The sequence below is a fragment of the Anopheles stephensi genome, chromosome 3, assembly GCF_013141755.1.
Source record: "Anopheles stephensi strain Indian chromosome 3, UCI_ANSTEP_V1.0, whole genome shotgun sequence".
Classification (NCBI taxonomy): Eukaryota; Metazoa; Arthropoda; class Insecta; order Diptera; family Culicidae; genus Anopheles; species Anopheles stephensi.
Genome location: NC_050203.1, coordinates 72,610,056 through 72,633,132, shown reverse-complemented (window position 1 = coordinate 72,633,132; position 23,077 = coordinate 72,610,056). Strand labels below are relative to the sequence as shown.

Sequence of the window (23,077 nt, the reverse complement as noted above, 5' to 3'; positions counted from 1 at the left end):
TGGAAGGAAGATATATGAATGTGGAAGCATAATGCTCGGTACAGTAGGTGACAACGTGCCCCAGAGATGGGTGCCACGATGGGCGAAAATTTCTGTACACTGTGAATGGGAACTTCCTACGCGCAAAAAGTGAAAACTCCTTAACAGAAACCACCACAATAATCACGGCGATGCAAAACACAACAAAGCACGGGCCAGAAAAGAAAACCCGTGAATGTGAGGAAGAGAAAATGGAGGCCGTAGAATTTTTACGGACTGCATAATTTATGGTGCTTTTGAAGCCACCCTTGGTATTCTTCTAGAACTGCCGTGGAAGCCCGTTTTTTGGGGCTTCTATTTGGTGGCACAATCTCGCCTGCCCGGCCAAATATGACACAGAACATTGCACGGAAAACAATTCCATACGTTGGGATAAAGTTGTTGCAAAACTTTCGACTTCGTTTGTTCGCTCTTGGGTGGATTAATTATTTAACCTCAACCTTGTACGCTTGCAGGTAATGCAAGATTATGGTAAATCTTTGCGAGCTTTATTTTGCGAGCGGTTGGCAAAAAATTAAGCTTCATACTTTGCTCATTAAACCCAATTATGTGCTGGAAGTTTGTGGCTCACGCGAGACGATCCAATAATAGCGGGCTGCTATTATACGCGTTATGCAGGGTTAATGGGCAGGTTCTTGGGATGTTACAGGATATTAAGTTCGGATTAACATTGCCGAGACATTCGATTGCATTACGGGGGAAAATGTCCTTTCGGGTGGGTGTAACGAACCCGGAACTGTGTAGGTGAATGTGAATGTGTGAAGACGGAAAGGTGTAATGAGGCGTTAATGGGTAATGACGGCTGAGGTTCTTCAAAACCTGATTATGGCACTACATTAGCCAGCAGCAAGGTGAACTCCTGAGCGCCTTTTGCTACTACAACTTACAAGAAGTCTTGTCCTGCTACTTCTGATTTCTATACATTTTTTAAGTTATGCTTAATCCTTTTCGTCAAATTCTTATATTTAAAACTAAGCAACGAAGTTGGTTTTAAAAGGCCAGCATGTTTCCTAAAATAAAGCCTCCATTAAATAATTGCATACTTTCAGGCGTATGGCTAAAACAATTAAATTACTTTTGTTTTATTTTTATTGGCTATCCTAAACCTCACATTATTGTGATAGAAACGCCTTTTGCTATCAACAATGGACTGATATCAAGCCCAACCGGGCGCAGGACCGAATATCCTTCTAGGACTCCTGCAATGGGACAGACTAAAACCATTCGAGTTTGTTTGCACCAAAGAAGTTTATAAATTGCATACCTTTAGGCGCATTATAATCTATTTCATTAAAGTTTTTGTAATTTGATAGTAAATTTTAAAAATGATGTTTTTTTTTCATTTCGAGGCAAAAATCGATTAGAAGAAGACAATTCATAAAAAATTGCCTTTATTATAGTTACATATTTTTTTAAATTTATTTTATCCAATGCTTCCTTCATAATTCTGTTATTTATTTTTAATTATCCCATTTTTTTCTTGCAAGTTTTTTATTAATCTGTTTGTTTTTTATTTAGTAGTGATGAGAAAAGGCTTAGAAATACTTTCCAAAAATTACAGTCTTTCTCGATCATATCCCACGTGGACGCATGAAACATTAAGATTCGTACATTGCTTCGGCGAACTTGAACGCGAAATAATAAGCTATCTCTAAAACCGATTATTTGTTTTTGTTCATCCAACCCGAACACGGCACAACACACGTTGCAGATGAACACGCGGCACCGACCGGCAAGCATGCGCCATAACGTTCCGCAAATTCGAAATGAACCCATTTGTTTACATTCGTGCCACTTGTTCGGTGTTCGGCAAGTTCACAAGACAGCACATCAGAAACGGACAGTCGTTCGAGTGTGCTCCGGCTTGCCACACGTCGTACGCAGGGTTCTTAATTGTACCCAAGGACGCGTCACGTTCAACGTGGTCTGTCCGTGTCTCTCGTGTGTACAAAGTGATGTGTTTAACTGGTGTCCGAAATAAATTCAGTGCGTGTTAACTTACCATTCAGTGCGGTTTTCGGCTTTCTGCAGCCCACCATTTCGGGGGCTCTGATAACGCGAAACCAACCTTTGCAGCGTACTCTCGTTAGCGAAATTATTTTAGCACAAAAACTGATAACGTATGCAACAACCTCAAGCGAACCGCCTGCTTGCCACAGCAAACGACGGGAGCCGGATTTCGAACAATTCATCGGCATATCGGCAAAATCACTTCTGCAAATGAATTTGCTGTTAATTTTGCAACCGCTCGATACCGCATAGCAATTAGTGGTGGCATAAATTATTCACTCGTCCGAGCGAGCACTGGCAGCGTTTTGTTGCCGAATCAACACATACATCACCTTCCGGGGCTAAATACCATCTCTCCGTCGCTCGGAGAACCGCCGTGGTAAGGAACAATTGGGATGGAGTATAAAATGCCCCATGGGACATAAGCAAACGATACCCAAGTGTGTGTGTGGAAAAGCCTCGGAGCAAAAACCACAAGTGACATCTTATCCTCTATAAACCTTGTCGTTTGGTTTTCCGCGCTTTTTTTTACTTTTCTCGTACGTCAACCAAGCGCGCGGGAAACACCAAATAAAGCAATCACTGGTAAAGCCATAAAAGTATCCTCAGTAGGCTCGCGCGTTCAAGCCCGTACACGCGTTCGTGTGTGTGTGTGTGTGTGTGTAGTACGACGAAATTAAAAGCTTTCGATTTAATAATTATTTTTAATTATTTACCCTGTTAAAAAGTGAAATTAACGAACGAGCTTTTTTTTTCACCGAACAGAGGCAGAAAAAGTGCATCGAGTGTAGGGAAGAAAAAAAAGAAGCTCCATCGACGCTGAATGCATTCGAACACGGTCCGAACACGTGTGCACACCGACCGTCATCATACGTACGATTGAAGGCGGTTACGCTTAAATCACAACCAAACATCAAACAGTGCAAAACAAACCAGTGAAACACATTCCCGCCCGGACACATCCACACGCACATTGATAAAGGACGGTATACGGATCGTGGAAAACCCGGTAGTGTGGAAAATGAATTGGACCCGTAATCGAATCAATTATGTATAGAGTTGCATTGCTGCTTCCGGTGTTGCTGCTGCTGCAGCTGCCATCATCCGTCGCACCAGCACTCGGTAAGTGTCACACGAGGGGGAATGAAAATTTTGAGGTGGGGGGGGGAGTTGCGGAAAAGCTGGAAGGAAAAACAGGATCATCCGTTTGCACAAGCACCACATTACTGTAACGCCATGGCACTTTGGCATTAACTCGCGCGCGGTTTTGTGGTTTTTACCTGTTCTGGAGTGAAGCACAAAAACAAACCCAAAAGTACAGAAAACAAAACGCTCTCAAAGACTGGCAAGCGTTGGCTGGGAAGAAAATAATTATTTTGACATTCATTCGGTACGTTGAAGAGCATTATTATTGATGGTTCGTACGCAGTACCTTGGTTAAGGTGAAGTCTTGTAATGGGCTTGTGCCGTATAAAAAAGAGTAATTTAAATTGTAATTAACTCTTTTAAATGGTTTTGTGAGTAAAAACACAAAAAAAAAACATTCTAATAATTAATAACAAATTACGTTTTATTATTTTACATTAAACTCTCCCTGAGTCAGTTCGACATGTCTTTCGTATTTTTATTTCTTCTGCGCTTTTATAAACACGACACATCAAGCGAGCCGTTTAATTTGTAATTATTGTCCCTTTTTCTGAGTGCTGACTGTTGTACTTCACCCACAAAAGAACCACTACACCTGCTGCTGCTCGTCACATCGTCATTTTGGTGGCGCTCTCTCTCTCTCTCTCTCTCTTTTTTTTTGTTTGAATAATGTTTGCCACCGTTGCATATTCGTACCGTGATGATATTCGGTTTGCTCATCTAGGTTTGCGAAACTATTCTAAGGAGCAGCTCATAATGCCGTGCTGTTGTGACATTTCCCACAAGGGAAATTAAAGACATGAACCGAGCAATGCCGAAAATGGTAGATAATCACGCAAAATGAAGGGCTGTCTGAGTGCGAAAACTAGTAGTTGGATTGTTTAAAGGTGGGTTTTTCACTGTTTGCGGGTTTTCTTGGTAATATGTCGATGTTTTTTAGCCGATCAGGACCACCGGGATAAGGCAATTAACAGGGAGGAAACGCTTTGTTGGTTTTTGTGAACTTTTAATTCGTCATCACATGCGAACAACATACATGTCGAAAATATGACTGCGAGTATTTTATAATAATTTGAGTAATTGAGTTTTGCTTAAAAATGTTTAATGACTATCAATTAAATTATCTTCCAAATTCTTGCGAAAATGTTAATATAACGAAACTTTGCTTTCTATGTCTAGAGAATTTGAAAATTATACGAATTGCATACTTTTAGGAGTAAATATTAATTTTGCAATATTTCTATTACACTGTCTGATAATCCAGTATCCTAAATATGTGTTTTGTTATTACTTATCGTACAATTTCTTACACAGAAATTAATTTAAACAATATTCCAGCGTATGAAATCCTTTGTTTTTGTACAAATTGCATACTTTTGGGCGTTTACATGATGTTTTATTTTATTTAACGTTGACCTGATCTTATTAAAAATTATGTGTATTATTTTACTTACTTACTTACTTACTTATCAGGCGCTACAACCACTTTGCGGTCTTGGCCTGCTGCAACAATCCTCGATACCGCTCACGGTTTAGCGCCGTCGTCTGCCATTCCGTTATCCCGGGCGTTCTTGGCATTGCTGGTTTCCTTGACCAGATTCTAACCGTCGCTGGAAAGTCAATCCTTGGTGCGTGTGGACGATCCGGATGAGATTCGTCATGGTCTTATGCATTTTTATTTGTTATTTTAATATTGATTTGGCTGGCAAAACTACCACCATAAATTCTAACTTAAAAAGATTCTTGCATAGTTTTAGGCTTGAATATTCTTTCATAATTTTTTTAAAATGTTCTAATGTATTTTAAGGTCGATTTTTAATAATTGTAAGTAATACAATTGTTGAAATTATTTTTGTTATTTAAGTAGCATCTTTTTCATCTCAAATTTGATACAATATTTAATATTTCTCAAGCTCAATATATGTGAAACAACATTCATTTACAAACAAATCACTATAACAGCCATTTTCAGCATTGGGTTAGTATTTGATAGGATCACCCCAAACGATTACAAGTGTTAAAACATCATAAAACGTACACAAACCAAAGCTCATGTGTTATCCTCGTTCCATGCTTCCCCGTAACAACTCGTGCACGCCCATGATTATTGGTCCAACAATTTTGAAGTTTAACTGCAAACAAGTATAAACACACGACCTCAAAGCGCATACACAGTTAACAATGACAGCACAACAGCGTTGCAGTAAACAGCCGACCTACCACCGTTCCCATCGGTTCGCCAAAATATTATTAAAGTGCCCAACCAGCAAGTACTACACGGGCCTCATCAAGCGCGCTCGAAATGTAAATTCGCTTGTAAAACTTTTCCCTCCCGTGCGATACCTACCAGTACGGTGGTGCTCTTTGTCCTTACAGTTGCAACTTGCAACCCGTGAACGTTGCAAACCGTTGCATAACCGACAACGGCGGCGGACGAACGTGGTGAATCGAAATTTGCTTGTCATGCTTTCCCCCAGCTGGCCCTCGGTACGACAAGGCGACAGGAATCGATTCGCCCGCGGTGGTACCCGCACACACGGGTAGCGTTTCGAGCTAATTATACTTTTTAGTTTTAATTACATGTTTTATTGCAGTCATAATTAACATCATAAAAGTCGGTCTCGGGCGCGCTGTCATCGAACCGCGGCGTTTCGCGAAAACTGTAACGAGATAGGGCGCCGGTGGGTGCGTGTGTGGGTGTGTGCCAGGTTCATTGGTTGGAATCTGTTGTCCGTGCTGATTCGGCCGGCCAGGTGCAAAACTCAGAAGCTGGTGGTCGATTTTCGCGCCCTTTACTCCACACCGAGGCCAAAAACTTGCTTAGTTCTGATTTTGTCTACCGCCTGTACTTGGTTGGGTGGAAATAATTTTTCCCCAGCACGCAAACACACTGTCGGGTCGGGGTGTGTGTGTGTGAGTTTGTGTGGTGGGTAATTTTCCTACTCAGTCCGGAAAATGCTCGTTATGAGCAAACCGTGAGCGACTAGGCGCCTCCACCGACACCCATACACCGGGACGTGAATCACCAAAAGGATGCGTGCACTGCGTCGCGTTGGACACCTGGTTCGCTTTAATGTCACACAGGAAAGCACCCCGTTTTTCGCAAAGAAGCGAGGTGTAATGTTGGGGGGGGGGGGGGCGCCACAATATTCTCCCTACGCCCTCCCGCAACTAACCGAATTCACGAAAAGCGCTTCGCCTGATTCGTTCTCTAGGCCGCACTAAATTTTCCGCTCGTTGACAATTTATTTCGGGGTGCTGCGGTCATAAATTTCCACTTCAATTAGCTTACACGGGGATATGAAAACTTACCTGCCACTGTTTTCCTTCCCGTCCGGCAAGCCCCTGCCCGTCCCAAACCTAGCCGCCGTGCCCCGGTAGGTTGTATGAAAAGCTGCCCAAAGGGCCTTCTTTGCCATCATGCTTCAAGCGCTACCGCCGCCAGCTCGGTTCATATTCACTCTTTCCACCGTTCAGAGGGGCTTTGGATGATTTTCCAATTGTTTAGCGGCTGTGAAATGTGTTTGTGTGCTACGCTTCCGGTAGGTTGCCTTCGGCGACATACACACAAGCGGAGCGGTGTTTTTGCTGCACGATTTCACGCTTTTAATTTTCAGCACCTTGTCCCCAGGCGAAATCGGTTTGGTGCGTTGTTAGTCCTTTTGCAGTAGTTGGGCAAACACACGCATTCACGTGCGAACTGATTAAACGTTTTATGTTTATACTATGCTACTTGAATCGGGGATGTGGTTTGGAAGTGTTTCACAACACATGATACTAAAGGGCTTTTTGTTAGGCCTACGATGTCGATTTTATCACTTATCTACTTAATTTTGGAATTATTTGATATTTATAACATCTAAATATGTTACTCGAGCTGCATGCTTTACTGTTATTGCGCATTTCGCATCGAAGGATTATCGCTGGCTCGGTTTTTCACCTCGAGTGTTTAACGCCTGAAAGTATACAATGTTGTTTTACTTTTTTCTTCACTCCAACGCCGAAAGGGCGTCGGGAAACCATTATAATGCTTTTAGGCCAAGGACAGTTGACAGCACTGCTAGTTACTGGCGACAGCTCTGCACATTGAGTTACTGGCGAAATCAGCAATTTTGTTGCATATATTCAGGCGTCACACATTCGAGGCACAAGCTAGAGATCTGAGACTTGGAGAAATAGTGTTACAGTTAAAAACGTTCTTAATTAGTAATCTTGAAATATTCCCTTCAAAGTATGCAATCTGCATTACAATACGATTTTTTGTGTATAATTTAGACAATAAAATCAACTATTTTTGATTTTTTATACGTTTTAGCAAACTATTCAGTCAAAAATATAAGTACAATAATTAGCTACAACGCCTAAAGCTTCGCGTAGTTTTAATCGCATGCACTTAAGCCACATAAAGCCACCACACACTTGCCCGTACAATGAGCCAACGATACTAAGTGCGATAAAAATAAGTGCATTCACGTTAGGTTGCTTCTCATTACGTCGCTTACCGTGGAACCTTTTTCCCGGGGTTTCCCTCACCGTGGAGGTCGCTTTTTTTTCTGCCCCTTACACAGTTAGTGTTTTGCAACTGTGACAAGCGTACGAAGCCCCACAAAAGGCTCCCTTGCGGCTCACACACACACACATTCGCAAGCACTAAAGATTAAGCGGTATATGTTAATTTGAATGAATTTATTATCGCACATTTCGTTCACCCTCGTCACCCCGTTTCGCAAAACAGGGGAAACCAAATGGGAATGCACAGCCGGAATGCTGCCGTTGGCAGCCAGTCACCTAGTGGGTTGCGATTTTCTTTTCCTGCACCGTACACCGTACCGTGGGGGGAGTACGATAATTATTTTTGTTATTCTAATTATGGTATTTTACAAGTAGCGGCAATAAATACTCCACCACCTTCCTGTTGCTTTTCCCGGGTTGTTGAAGGTTTTTCGTTCCTTGGAGCTACTCAGCGGGATGATGGGGAAACTGGTTGGCTTCTTTTTGTTGTTGTTGTTTGCTTTAATCCTTGCCCACATGGTAGCGATTGCACCAGATAAGCGCAAGTGTGAACATGGGTAGTTCCACGTAATCAAGTAAACTTCACAATTAACACCTCGGTGCGAAAAGCGAACCGGGCACGTGTTTTACGGGCATTTGTGTTTTAAGATTATGGTTTTTGAGATTTTGTTAGCAGATTTGTTTAGCTATGCCTGGTGTACTTGCTTGGTTCAATTAATTTTACAATTAAATATATATTGTTTTTTGTTCACGTAACGTATTTGATTCACTGTGATTGAGGGTTGAATCAATCAGTTTTGCGGCTCCAATCCGACAATTCAATCGAGGCTTAAAATGCTGCCATCGATTAGCAGCAGAAATCAATCAATTTACATTGATAACCAACGCTGGATTGCAAATTATTTATGTCCCTAATGGAATGATTGCATCGTGATTGTGAACAAATACGAGCAAATCACATATTTGCATTCGGCATTGAATTTCCCGGAAACTGTATGCCATTTATTTACATCAACTGGCAGACAGCGTGTGGAAAGCTGGAATGGTCCGTTCTAGTTCGCTAAATAAATTGGCAACAATGAGTGAAATAAGTACATGGAGAGTTATTTTATGTACGAAGCAATAACTCCAATTGCAACTAAAACATTATGTGGAATATTTATAAATTTTAATTAAGTAACTTTAAGTAATTTTATTAGTAATTTTGATTGGCTGTATAAATAGTTTCGTTTTCTGTATAGCTAACAAACATACTAATTGGATTGAATTGCACGCCTAAAAGTATGCAATTGTTTATTTTGCTCCGATATCTTTGAGCAATAATTAGAAGGCGTACGTGACGAGTTAAATGTTGGTTACAAATATTTCCGTCCATTCTTGGACGACTCCGAAAGACTGAGGATCCTTTTTGTGGTTTTAGAATTATTTTGCCTACCTTCAGGCGTACTCATTCGAAAACTGGGATATAACTGATTCGATTAGTTTGACCTAGTTTCAGGTTTTTTTAATATTGCTTATCTAAATTAACTTTAACGAAGCAAACTAAACCATTCAAATGAAAGGGACTTTAATAATAAAAACGTGTCAAAGAAATAACCATCCTCAAACATCTACCTTTCAACCATGGAATGCGGTCGCTACTAAACCACATTCTTCACAACGATTTATCCTTGTCTTCTCGTTTATATTTTGGCTACAGAGTTCCCCATCATCAGCAGCAGTAGCATCATAACATGTTTGCACAACCTAGTTGATGAATGGTAATACCTTAAATCGTTTCTCCTTTTCCCATACTGCCACCCGAATGCACTACAAGCTGTGCATGTGCCCTCAAGATAGGCGTGGAAATTCTCATACCTTTGTAGAGAGAGAAAAAAACCCTTCCACAGAGTCTCTCGTCTCGTTCAAAATCTTAAAATCAATGTCAGCATAAAAGATTCGGTAACATCCTCAACATCATCATCATCATCAACCTCATAGTCGTCGTCGACGTCGTTGGCTTTCTGCTCCGAAGGCAATGGCAGCAAGGGCGATAATTTAGCATGACCATTATCTTTAGAGGATAATGGTGTTGCACGTGGTGTGTGTGTGTCCCCACAACCCCACAGATAATGCTGTCAAGATTCCGTATCCTGACAAGCGAAGCTTGTTGCATGCGGGCGATAATGAGGCTGATTTTTCGGCCGATCTTCTGTCGGTCGGGTCTGCCGGATAAGCTCGAGCCTTCAACCTACCTGCTCATTCGCCCATTATGCCCCAAAACGATAAGCGTGTTGCATACGGCGGATCTTTCTACCATGGAAACAGATCAATTTCGTTCCTTATCTTGTTACTTGCACACGGGTGCTATCCTGCGCTCCACAAACACATTCACAAAAAGCTACACCCAGCACGCTCCATTTCACCTGTCTCCCGGACCGGTACAGGAATCGGTCCGTAACGGATACAACGCCGCACACGACACACGAACGTGATACGTGCAAATATCCTTCCACACCAAACGTCCGTAACCCGTTAATCCGAAAACCCACGGCTCGGATTGCAATAATTTAAAGTTGGAATAAAAATTGATACCGTCAGCGTGCGTACTCTCCTATACGAACATACTTTAGCGTTTTTCGCAGCTAATGCCCGTAAGGCGGGATCTCTTGCTACCACGTGAAATCTCGGTACAATGTCTGGCAACGATTACCGAAACTATCGGCTATCATTTTCTATCCTGATCCACCCAACGTTTACCCACAATCTAGCGGATACCTTTCCCGGGCCGGAATCATCTGGCAGAACAGATTATTAGGATGGGTGAGATAGAGGAGAGAAGCCGAGAGCGCGCCGGGACATGTCGGTACAACTTCACCAATAAGCCATTTCACTGCAATTTTATTTTGTTAGCTCGGTTGGTTCAGGCGCGCGAAAAGAAAAAAAAAGCGTAAACTGTTGTTGGTGGCATTTTCGCTTTCTGTGCTGTCAGAATGGCATAATGGTTGGCCATTTCTTGTTCACCCCGTTGCAGCAGAATCGGTGCATTGATTGTAAAATGGGGGAGGGAGGCGTGTGAGTGTGTGTTTGATGGTCACTGCTTTGTTTGTTTTGCTGCTCTGATGGTGAAGTTTGTGATGCCGGTCGGGATGTGTTTAAACGTTGATTATTTTTTACGCTGATTGTGCATTATGAAACGAGCGAAAAACGAAGCATTTATTCTTAATAAATGATTCTGTTTTTGTCATTCCTTTATGTCTTTTTACTTGGTAAACGCGCTATTGTTAACAATTCTTTGCTCTTTTTAATGCTTTTGTTGATGATCATCATACGTAAGATGGTCTCGTAGTGGAGATTGCATACTTTAAGGCTGATTCAATAATTTTAATAAGCTAACCATTTTCCTTATTCTAAAATTTGAAACTGGTTGGCCTAGATTGTTTAATTTTATTTTCCCAAACTAAGGAATAGTGCGCCCAACAGTATGCAATGCACCACACAATTGTATTGACTGTGATCTACACATCTTGTTTTCTTATATTTAAGCAATCTGTGAATGTGTCTTAATATTATACTATTCTACAATTTTAGAGTCGTGATTTTAATGCTCCACACATATGAATCGACAATTGTATTTTTAATTACATTTGGTATCGTTTCCGTTTGCTTAAACCTCATTCAAGATTTCATTATTGGTTGAAGATTAATACGCCCAAAAGTATGCAATATACTACAAAATGATAACTAGACATCTTGTGTTTTGTATATTTCGTATATTAATTGATTGTAATCACAAGTATATAAAACTATTTCTTTTCAACGTTTCATAAATTTAAAAAAAATATATTCAGCAATGTTCACATAGCTAAAGCATGATACATCAACGATACGCCTAAAAGTATGCAAAGCATCCTTTAATCATATTTATTTTATTCTTTTAACTGCTCTTAAGTTAATTTCGACCCAAACCACCATAATAACACAGCACTGTACAATGAAACAAGTTAAATTACTGCCAATCTTTGCACAGCAACCTTGCTATCCCGTGTATACTTACAATCCACGCACTAAATTTGCTAAAAATAGCCGCAAAACCCCATCGTACCGAACATTAAAGAACGTTTAAATGCCTCCACATTGAACCGGTTCGCAGAACAAACCTGTCAAACGCACGGCTCCCGATCTTACCCGTATACGTTTCCGGGGCACCAATTTCACTGCACTCCAGCTCCAGTTTTCCTTCCTACCCTTAGGAAAAACTCTCCCTTCACATTCACAATTTCCGAACGCAACGTGCTCCATAATGATGAGCAGCCGGCTGCCACCGGGAGACATCGTCTGCGTTTACGATTCCGTTTAATGGACTTTGGACCACCACCGGTGGGCTGCAAAGCACGAGCGGGGACCCGCGGTGTACTTCACTGCCGCAGGGTGGTCGCTCTGACTGCTGTGCCGACTCCGAACGATTGGATCGGATGTCGCTTTTCAGCGAGTTTCGGGGGGAACGTGTAGCACGGCACGGACGCATGGTACGAAACTATGGTATGATAATTTCAACCTCCTCTCTCGGGACCCAAGCGACCATTATGGGGAGCCAGCTTTTTTTTCCTTCTCCTATTTGTGCTTCTTGGAGCGGTTATTCTGATGTAAAACTTTGTTCCACTGTGCCCAACGGGTGTGCTGGCACATTTTTGGGAAAACCATCGAAAAACAGTTCACTTACCGGAAACTGGCTCACGCCCAACGTATCGAATTTCCACTTACGAGCACGAGAACCGTCGGCCTGCCATCCGGGATTGGGATGGCATAATTTTATCGATATTAATTTGCACTAATTTCTGTTCCATTCGGCTTCCTTTTCGCCTTGCACATGGGAGTTGAGCGCCCCCGGGTGAACTTTTGCGGTGTATTCGGCACAGACCAGGACATGGCCGATGATGGGCTGCTTGTTTGGTTCATGTCGACTGTTTGACGGTTTGGGGTATGTATAAGCGTGTGTTGACAGTGACGTTGACTGTCTTCGAGCACAGGATTTTTGTCGTTGCATAAATAATGGTGTCCGATGGCCGCAGGCACCTTCTTCAAGATGCGGGGACACATATGAACGATGCTATTGAGACGTGCGTGAGTGTTGCGTGTTATCTAACTTGTTCTGAAACATAATGGAGAATCTTGCAGATGATGCGCACTTTAAAGTGATATTCTATTTACGAGTGACGATTTCAAACGTCTAAATATTCAAAAAATTATAATATGTGTTGAAACTTAAACTTATAATGTGTTGTCCTACGAGTTGCATACATCTAGACGTCTCAAATAACCATTCTCGGGAAACAAATGTCCATAACAATTGAAAAAGCTAAAACATGACTAGATTTTTATCAAAGTCAAGTAATTTCATTAAATTGAAAGTTTAAAGCTGAAAGTAAACTATTATTGGCTTATAAAACCGTTTTCTAGCAGCAATGGAACAATTAAAAATTTAAAAAGTTGACAAATTAATTAACCAAACCGAGCAACTGTGTACAGTGGGCAGTTCGATAAGCTTGATTCGATAAAGTAACAATTCTACATGAAGTGCACTCTGCACCCCCACCAACACCGAATGCACATGCGATACACCAAGCTCGACACAATGTTACTGGCCAGCCCAGTCGGATGAAAGCAATTTAAATAAACAGTCAGCATTAGCTTTGCAGGGGCAAAGTTTTTGACTTCATTCTGCAGTCAAATGTAAATGAAGTGTGCAAACAACCCCCTCTCTCGTCCTCAATGTGTCTCTCTTACTTGCCCACTGCCATATGTTACAGCCACCGGGTGCTGGAAGTCAACCACAATTAGTCTGGCATGGAATGTTGTCTCCACACTCTCCATTGTTTCGGAATACAGCGCAATGCAAGCAAGGCAACAGCACGAATTAGCCACCAGGAGCGTCTACTCTCACTCCCATCACAACCATCCACACTACCGATGGCGTTAGTTTTAATCGCAACTTTAACAACCATTTTCCACCCGAAACACATATGGGATCGCCGCTTCGTTTGTTTTTTTTTTTTGCGTTCTGAATCGTTGCCCCGCTGTTAGGGACGATTTGGGCTAACGGTAGCTGTAGTGTGCAAAACCCAAAAAACTTACACTCCTGTCATGCACCAGCGCTGCTGCTGCACTTTTGGTCAAATTTTTCACCCTGCAATGGGGCAACTTTTCGCATTCGAAAGTTTGACTACACGCGGAGTAGACGTACGGACCGACAGCACCTGAACACTTTTTGTACACTGAGTCACAAAGATTTAACGGCCAGCTGTTCAGCTTTGTAGCAAACAGTGTACGGATACAGATGCCGTCTGTGATAAAGACTTTGGAAAACGAAGTAAGCGATCTTGTCTGTGGGCTAAGTTATCGAATAAATGACAGCACAATCGTAGAGCGATGTGTCATGTAAGACATATTGGAAAAACTAACTTGCAAAGACTTATTTAAATATTGCTATTAACATCTTCAATTAGATAAAGTTATTTAAATTAAATCCTCCTCATCCAAGCCTCTCTGCTGCCTTATGGTTTTAAGTTCACAGCGCCTAACAGTATGCAATCGATATTATTAGCATCACGCTTAATGCTTTCCGTCTGGCTAGAGGGCAGTTTCAGGACTTGCTTTTGGCCCTAACCGATCATCAACCTCGAAAGTTTTCTGCTCTCCTACCCCACAGCCTCTACCGAGTGGCAGACAGTTTAAAATATACAAAGCATAGCTCTAGGTGCTTGGCACCCAACTCAATCTGTAAGTCTCAAAAGAACCAGTGATGAAAATATAATGTGGCCCCATCTCTTTATTGGGTTGTCTGCAAGAGGCCTTTGAAGCAGAATAAGGATTACACTTTAATTTCATTATTTTTATTAATGAATCAAGTCTCAATGATTATAGAGACCGATAGTTTGATCTCTTTCTAAATTGTCCACTGTTATCTTGATCGGTTGTGGTTTCACCACGTTTTCTTTTATTAAAATCCTATTTCCAGTTAATCTTTCCCCTTCTCCCACAGACAGTTGAAAGCTTTCCTATCCAGAATCTTCCTTTACTCCATTTAGAACATATCCCACACTGCATTGCTTTCCTTGTGACTGAGATTTGTGCATTACTTTCCATTCTTTGGCCCATATTCATATCCCCTAAAAATAGTTCTCGCTCTCTTTAGTTCGCTCAAAGAACAAAGAACAAAGCAATCTTCTTTCGGGCTCTAGGAAACTGCAACGTCTCTGGGGCAGATAAATGGGTGGGAAGTGCGGGGTCGAATTTAAAACTACTCGCTAACTCTCGGGCAAACCCATTTCGCATGCCGTATTATTTACAGCCGTCCATGAATTATCGTTCCTGGTGCTAAGTCAACCGGCCCGGTTCAATGCCGCACGGGCCCAGCAGCTGAAGCGAAGCATCGCCGACCAGATAAGGGCACTGGATCAGGTGAGTAAGACTCGTCTGGCAGTCGGGGAATCTCCCAAGCGTATGTTTTCCTGCCGTACCGGGTTAAAGTTATTTCGAGCTGTATTTTACCTTAAAATGATAATATTTTTTAGAATAAATTCAAGCTTTAGCTTAAATGCAATATTTTTTCGAATTAAATTCTACAGTAAAATGGGTTTCTAGCAGCTTAAAATAATATAAATCTGTTACTCCTCGTGCTCTTAAACTGTGGCTTTTACCGCGCCTCAAGGTATGCAATCCAACCAACAGCGCATCTTCTACGGTTCCATTTGAAATATCCACAAACAGATTGACCATTTTATTGCCTTTTAAAGCACGTTTAACCCTTGAACTATTCTAATCATAGCATGAAATTAATTCTTGTTACAAAATAATTAATAATCGCCCCATCACAGTAACAGCATTTACTTACCAAACCCGTTTTCATCAAACAGCAAATTGAACGGCAAATGCTTATCACGAAATTTGATACTTTAACCACCAATGGTCCCGGTGGGGCAAAAATTCACTCGAATCGATATATTTATTGCATTTCGATCAAAAACATAACCCAATTTGAATGTGTGTGTGTCTATGTGTGAGTGTGTAGAAATTCAATATGCTGATTCGTGTTAAAAATATCTGCTGGCTTAATTGCACAGTTCCGGCTAAAAAAAATATCTCCACTCGCCTCTCTCTTCCCCTTCCCCCCTTTCTAATTCACCTTAATGGTCTCAACACACCACCAATTGCATCAGTACCGCAAAAATCAATTGCCCCTTTTTTACCCCGGAATCGTACCGAATTCCTAATTTGTAACCAAACACACAGACCCATCCCGCTTCACCTTCACCGAACGTCCGGTTTCCGGGCTTCGATTCGTTACGGATCGTTTAAATCATATACCTGCCCCAACCAGGTCCTAACCGAGTTGTAGCCTCGCGTGGTTCAAAAATGCAAAACTCGTGGCCACAATGTTTTCCTCGCACATTTGTCAACAAAGCGTACCCTCGGGGACGGGCGTTCGCTAACGTAATTTATTCCACCCGGCCCATCAGAAACGCGGTACGCTTGGGTTAACTGTTCACCACCACCGCCACAAATGAGCATGAGTAACTGTGGTAGAGCATTTTTGTTTTTGCTGATAATTCCTGAATGGGAATCCTTTTTTTTCCCCGGGTTATCCTGTGCCATGTCCCCCCGGGACACGGTTATTTTTGTCCCCGTTATCTCTATTTAGTTTGGGGTTCAATTTATCGCGGCCGGTCCACACCGCGATTTGGGGATGCGAGCTGGTGAGCACAATTTGTGTTGGTGGTAGGATGCATTTCACGATGTTTATAAAATATGCAAAAATTGATTATCCCACCGATGGGAGTTTTTGGGAGTGATGGTTTATTTTGTTTATTTACACCCTCCAAAATTCTGTACAGTTTTGCTGGAGTACATTTAATGCTGCTGTATGCATTCTAAGTCCGGTTTTTTTTCTCTTTCAACCACCTTTCAACCTGGCAGGAAATTGCACCAACGCCGGAGCCGGATAGCGTGTTTCTCACGCACGAACTGTTCCCCGAGCAGGAGGGTGCATGGGCGATTACACCGATCCTTGGCCACATCCGGACGGCTATCCTGAAGTCGACGCACCGGACCGCCCGCTGGTTGATCGTGTGCGAGGAGCAGAGCCACGTCAACGTGAGTCTATTAGCGCACCATTTGGCGAACGAGGATTACCGGGAGGTAGGTGAGGTGGTGGAGTGGAGTGGTTTGGGATATGGAGCTTCATTCGTTTCGGTTGGGACGGGGTGTAGAAAATACTTTCCCGCTGTACGCAAAGTGTCGGTAAGACAAAGGCGTATCATATTGTTTTATTAGTAAATAGCTCTAAAATTCAATAATTTCAGCTAATTCGTTTATAACAAATGTAAGACCTAAATATTCATAACTTTTTGAAACATGTTTTAGAAAGATCTGCTACAAATTCAAAACAAAGGAAAATATGCGATTTTCCTTGCATCAACAGACAAGCGCCTTAAAGTATGCAATCTCATGTTTTTGTTCGTTTTAAAGCCTGTAGATTTCAATAATTGTTTAAAGCTTAAAATAGGATTTGTATCAGTTGTAAACAAAGGTAAAAGTTCTAATATTTAAAAAAAAGAAGCTCGATTCAAACGGAAACAACTTTAATGTTGTACTTACTGGTAGTAAGATGTGGAAAAGTTCATGTTAGGCTTGAGGACTTCATCACTGAACTTTAAACCGCTTTTTTTTTTATTTATTAATTTAAATTTATTCAATAATTATGTTTAAAAATAGTTTAACGTATTTTTAAGATTTTTGTTAAACAAGAAAATTTGTCAATATTTAGGACCCAAAACATAAAAACACCTAGGAAATTATATCAACAACAGTAACATTAAAAAGAGTTAATTTAATGTCAATTATTACATAGCATAACTGATATCGGAGAGCGTATTCAAAAGTGATAAGCCTTCAAAATTACTAGCTCGAGGGATAGCTCGGCTATTGGTAAAAGGAGTATTTGAGCAAATAATTCTTGAAAACAGGTATCATCAACACAGAAAACTTTTGTGAAATTTTCACTCAAAAATCCCCGTAATTTACTCATACAAAACAAATTTCAAGTCTGTCGGATTCTCAGAATCAGATAAATGAGCTATCAAAATCGGTTTTGCTCTCCGAAGAATTTGAAAAGCTAAAAATGCACAAAGCATACATTTAGGCGCTCCTACTCAAAAAATGACTATGGTATCTATAAAAATAGCTTGTTGAAGCCGAAGTATTGAACTACATTTTATTCTATTAACTTTTCGCACAAAAACCTCACCACATTCAGTAACTGTATCCAAACACCCGCGTCACTACCCGCAAACAAAAAGGATGCTCGCCGCTGGAGAAGATCACGTCGGCGTTTCATCAACCAGCACGAGCCTGTTGGCACGTGTTGACACACATTATACTATTCTAACGTGTTCTTTTTTCTACCTCTCTCTTTTCTTCTGCTTCACCCTCCCGTCAGAAACTCTTCCTCGGCTACCCACTGTACGATCGGGAAGCGACCATAATTCATCATTTCGCATTCTTCAAAAACCCATCCAGCTTTCTCTACCCACTTCTGCGGGCCGGTATCGCACTCACCATCCCACTGGTCGATCACCTGGTGCAGCTGCTAGCGGACGGTGCGGTCCGGCCCGCACTGTCCGATTTCTTCATCGATGCGGCCCACGAGTTTGCGCTGGCCGTGTGGCAACATGGTCAGGGATTTCCGTTGCAGCCGCGTCGCTACTTTTGCGCCAAAGCGCTTCCGAACTGTGCGATCCACGGTGCCGAGCCGGGACCGACTGACCGTATGGAACGGGACGAACCGGACTGTGTGAGTATTCACCGAACTGTCTCAACGGCCTTCTTTCGGTGTGCACGTACATACCTAATTTAGCTTGAGCTTATTTAATGTCACAACGGAAAGGGATATCCGTACGGTACGTAGTTCTAATCTGGGCCCGGGTTGTGCTTTCCTCCTTTCGAGCGTGATATTTGTATAAACGAGGTTAATTTTTTGTAACTGGCCCATAAGCTTACACCGAAGTAGACAGCCGACAGGGGACAGATAATGGAACACCGGTAATCCGATAAAGCTTCTGGGCTGGAGTTGGTACTGAGACATGAATCGGGATGAATTCTTGGTGAACTTCCGTTTTCTCTTTTTTCTATTATAATCGTGCGTCTAGACGCAATTTATTAAAGTTGGAACAGTCGCTTAGCATCTGTTTCAGGGTGGCTTTAACTCGTTTTCTTTATCAAGAAACGGTATTTTTCCTAATAAAATATTTTACTGTACGCTGAAATAATGATGGACGTTTCATTAACGTAGACGTCCATCAAATGTCAGTAGCAGCTAAGAATTTATTAAGTACAAGATAATATCCAGCTACTGACTTCAAGGATCTCGTTTTTAAATCGTTTGAACGAATTCTCATGAATTATCTACCTTCAGGCGCACTTACACTCTATTCTCAAAGGAAAGCGCCTAAAGGTATGCATCACGTACACGTACTCACAATTTCAACATCTCATCGTTCCACTAGCCGGAAAGCACGACCGAAGTCGATCAGATCATGTTTGCGGTAAAAACATGCGGCAAATATCACAAGGATCGTGTACCGGCGCTGAAAAACACTTGGACCAAGTACGTGCAGCACCTGCGATACTTCAGCGATGTCGATGGTAAGTGAATCCCTTTTTCTTTCCGCAATCGCCTGCAACCGTTGGCAAATCGTTGAACAAAACCAACCTCCAACAGATCCATCGATACCGACCGTCGCCACGTCGGTGCCCAACTACAGTGCCGGCCACTGTGCCAAGACGTTGGAAATTTTACAGCTGATCGGGGATGAGCTTCGCTATAATGGGAGCCTTCAGGCGATCCGGTGGGTGATGCTGGTGGACGATGATACGATCCTCAGGTAAGCTTTACCGGCGGGCAGGCTTTGTAAATGTGATTTACATATGCAAATGTAATTACAAGCTAATTGGGGAAGCAGAGGTTTCGGGCCAGGCTTCCTTTACATGTTTGTAAGACGTCTCCAGATTGATTTACAAAGTTGAAGTGCTGATGATGAATGCAGATTGCGGTGGCCACAATTAGTGCACACCAATCACCCAGTGTCTTAACAATTACAAACCAACGGCAAACTACAGGTGAAGTAGTCCAGCCAAGCATTTGAATAGCAAACGTAAACCATCCCCAAAGCAAAGCAAGTCGCAAACAGGTGGAAATGGGAAAACTTTGACGCCACTTACGCTCTTCTACTATTCACCATGCAGTATCCACCGCGACTGTGTGCCCGCTACTCCAGGGGTCAATTTATGAAACCATAATTCCTGAAATAGCTCACACAAATCCTTCGGCCAGTCGAGGTTTCTGTAACACTGGTCCCACCGTTCAATCCTTTATCAAAATGCCTTTAAGGCATCAGTAAATTTACCCACAACCTCTTCTGGTGCTTACATCCCTCATCCTGCTACCCAGTTGGGCCCAAAAACGGGGAACCAATGCGGCACTCATGAAATATTCAACGCGCAATACTCAAACTGACACCTACCGCACACGTTGGCCGGCCCAACGGTTGCACGTTTCCGGCGATAATTTTGACCTATTGTGGGTCCGATAGGTTTTGGTTTTTGGAACGGTGGATAAAATTGACCATGCTACTAGCATGCTTTGGTGGGTGGGATCCCCATCCCCCTTCGCACAGCTGGTTCGGTGCGAGGATGCGGCAAGATGGCAGTTTTGATGTATGGAACCAGCAGCAGCGCAGCATTTCTGGACGTGCCGCTTCGGGCCGGGGCTTTGCTTTCCATACTGTTTGAGATAGCGCGACAGGGCCCCGGAAGGTAATGGCCAAGAAGCTCGTAAACGTGCAAGACTGGTGATAAGAAAGAGTGAAAAGTTGAGCAATGTTAATTTGAAGAAAAAAATAGAAAATGAGGGGAAAGGGATTTTACGAAAATTAAAACAGATAAAAAGCTTCGAAGTAACAACAGTTATTTATTGAATTCCATTTAAGTTATTTTAAATTAATTTAAAGTAATTCCAAATAAGTTTTGCTTTTCCTTTTTTGTTTTGTAATACTTATAATCTTTTTCTCAATTTTTATTAAAGATTTTAATAATTTTGCCTATATTTTTAAGCGATTTTTTATATGAAAACTAATGAGCAAGAAGGAGGGATTTTGCACACATAGCAAGAGACCAAGTGCTTTTGAATATTTGATACCACTTAATGCCGGTATTTGGCGCCTTAATCCCGAATTTGGCCGCTTTACACACAAACAAATTAGGCACCGCTGGTCGGTTTGGTACGCGAAATTTCCCGTGCGTAGCGAAACCTCCGTGCCAAAAACGTTACCGACACTGATGCGTACCATAAATCCTGTCTGTTCTCCTATGTTTTCACTCACCCCTGTGTGCATCTTTCCACTCATCTCGCCCGCAGCCCATCGTCGCTGGCGCGGTTTCTGAGCTGTTACGATCCGGGGCGAGATTTGTACCTTGGCGAACGGTACGGCTATCATCTGATGGGTCCCGACGGCGGTGGCTACAATTACGTGACCGGAGGCGGCGGCATAGTGCTGAGTGTGGCCATCCTGGACGCATTGCAGCAAACGTGCGAATGCCCATCGGCATCCTCACCGGACGATATGATACTGGCGGCCTGCCTGCAGCGGCTCGGCATCCGTCCGATCCACTCGCCCCTGTTTCATCAGGCCCGCCCGTCCGATTACGCACCGGAACTGCTTGACCGGCAGGGTACGGTATCCTTTCACAAGCACTGGCAGATCGATCCGCAGCAGGTGTACAACAGGTGGTTCCGCCAGCAGGACGAACGCTATGCCCAGCGACGGCAGACACGTTCGGAGTGCCGCTATCCCACACCGGTCGCGTCCAGCGAGCCCGTCTGCAAACACTCGACCCGCGTCCACAGCAGACCGGAGTCCGTGCCTAACCTGTGCCGGCAGGTCAAAGATCATCATCTCGATGCGTACCTGCGGCCGACGCGTCCCAACGTTAGCGTTCGCAACGAGAACAACAGCGTACGTGAGCACCCGATTGGACCGAGGACGACAAACGAGGACGAAAATAAACGGCCACCACAACAAACCAACCATAATGACCGTCATCAACATCCGGAACGAGTGTTACGGTTCGGTACGAAAGCGACCAATCGTAATGCGGTCGCCCCACAGATGGACACGCACAGCCCAACCGGTGGGGGGACGGCGGTCCACAGTGTCGGGCCACCGCCACAGCAAAAACATATCGCTCGCCAACATTTGTGCGAAAGTAATGAGCTTCAATCAAACGGCAACCTTTTGCTGAGACGGCAAAACCTCCAAGAGTCGACAAACATAATCAAACACACCGATCTGTAGAGCTCGGTAGAGGCTGCCGGGATTCGGAGTCGAGTCGGTCGGTGGGGAACCCATTTGGAGAAGGAATTAAATGTGGAAAAGGTCTCTTCACGTCGGTCGGATGGAATCTCGGTCGGAGTACCGGACCGTGTGACCGTGTCACGTACGACCGCGTGCGCATGTAGATTTGTAATGAAATGCTAGTTCCAGTCTTTCAAAAACGACGGCCCTCTTCATCGCTCGATCTCGGGGCCCGTAATGTGCTTTACAAATAAAAAATGGAAATTTTAGCAAGAAAAAAAAAAAGCGGTATGCATACACCTGGGTGTGTAAGGCTACTTACTGTAGGATACCACATCAAAGTGGACGTGACTTGCTTATACGTTGGAAATAAAGATTATCATGGGGCCGTACCACATGCGGCGGTTAAGTACTGTAACGAGGAATGGTTGAAAGTGCGTGCGTTTCTTTTTAAGCTTTGAATTTCATGGGACATCCTAAAAGACATAAAATTTACTCAAATTTACTTGTTTTCTTTTTCGTTACTTGTGGAACAAATTCTGAAGGTAATGGTAATCCAAGGGGCATGCTCATAGGTAGTCCAAGTAACCTATTTCAAGGGGCCTGCACCAAGGGACATAGTCCAAAGGGGTCTAATCCAAGGAGCCTAATCCTAGAGTTCTGCTTCAAAGCGTCTAGTCCACAGTTCTAGACCGAAGGGGCCTAGTCCAAGGGGCCTAGTCCAAGGGGCCTAGTCCAAGGTGCCTAGTCCAAGAGGCCTAATCCAAGGGACCTAGTCTAACAAGCCTAGCCCAAGAAGCCTAGTCCAAGGAGCCTATTCCAAGGAGCCTAGTCCAAGGAGCCTAGTCCAAGGAGCCTAGTCCAAGGAGCCTAGTCCAAGGAGCCTAGTCCAAGGGGACTATTCCAATAGGCCTAGTCCAAGAGGCCTAGTCCAAGGGAGTTAGTCCAAGAAGTTTAGTTCCAGGGGTCTAGTCGGAGGG

General features: G+C 42.9%; 1 protein-coding gene across 6 annotated transcripts; it reads left to right on the top strand.

Moving 5' to 3' along the window:
- Nucleotides 1-1,503: 1,503 nt before the first annotated feature.
- On the top strand, nt 1,504-22,532 carry LOC118510645 (beta-1,3-glucosyltransferase). Of its 6 annotated transcripts, none has more exons than XM_036052748.1 (8): nt 1,504-1,980; nt 2,815-3,171; nt 15,038-15,147; nt 16,663-16,884; nt 18,185-18,538; nt 19,251-19,389; nt 19,466-19,628; nt 21,161-22,532. In XM_036052748.1, exons 2-8 carry the CDS (start codon nt 3,099-3,101, stop codon nt 22,095-22,097), a joined length of 1,998 nt encoding a protein of 665 aa, XP_035908641.1. In that variant the 5' UTR covers nt 1,504-1,980; nt 2,815-3,098; the 3' UTR covers nt 22,098-22,532. The 6 variants fall into 6 exon arrangements, with proteins under 6 accessions (XP_035908641.1, XP_035908640.1, XP_035908637.1 ...); XM_036052747.1 differs by having other exon boundaries at nt 2,778-3,171; XM_036052744.1 differs by having other exon boundaries at nt 1,504-2,025.
- The last annotated feature ends 545 nt before the right edge of the window (nt 22,533-23,077 follow it).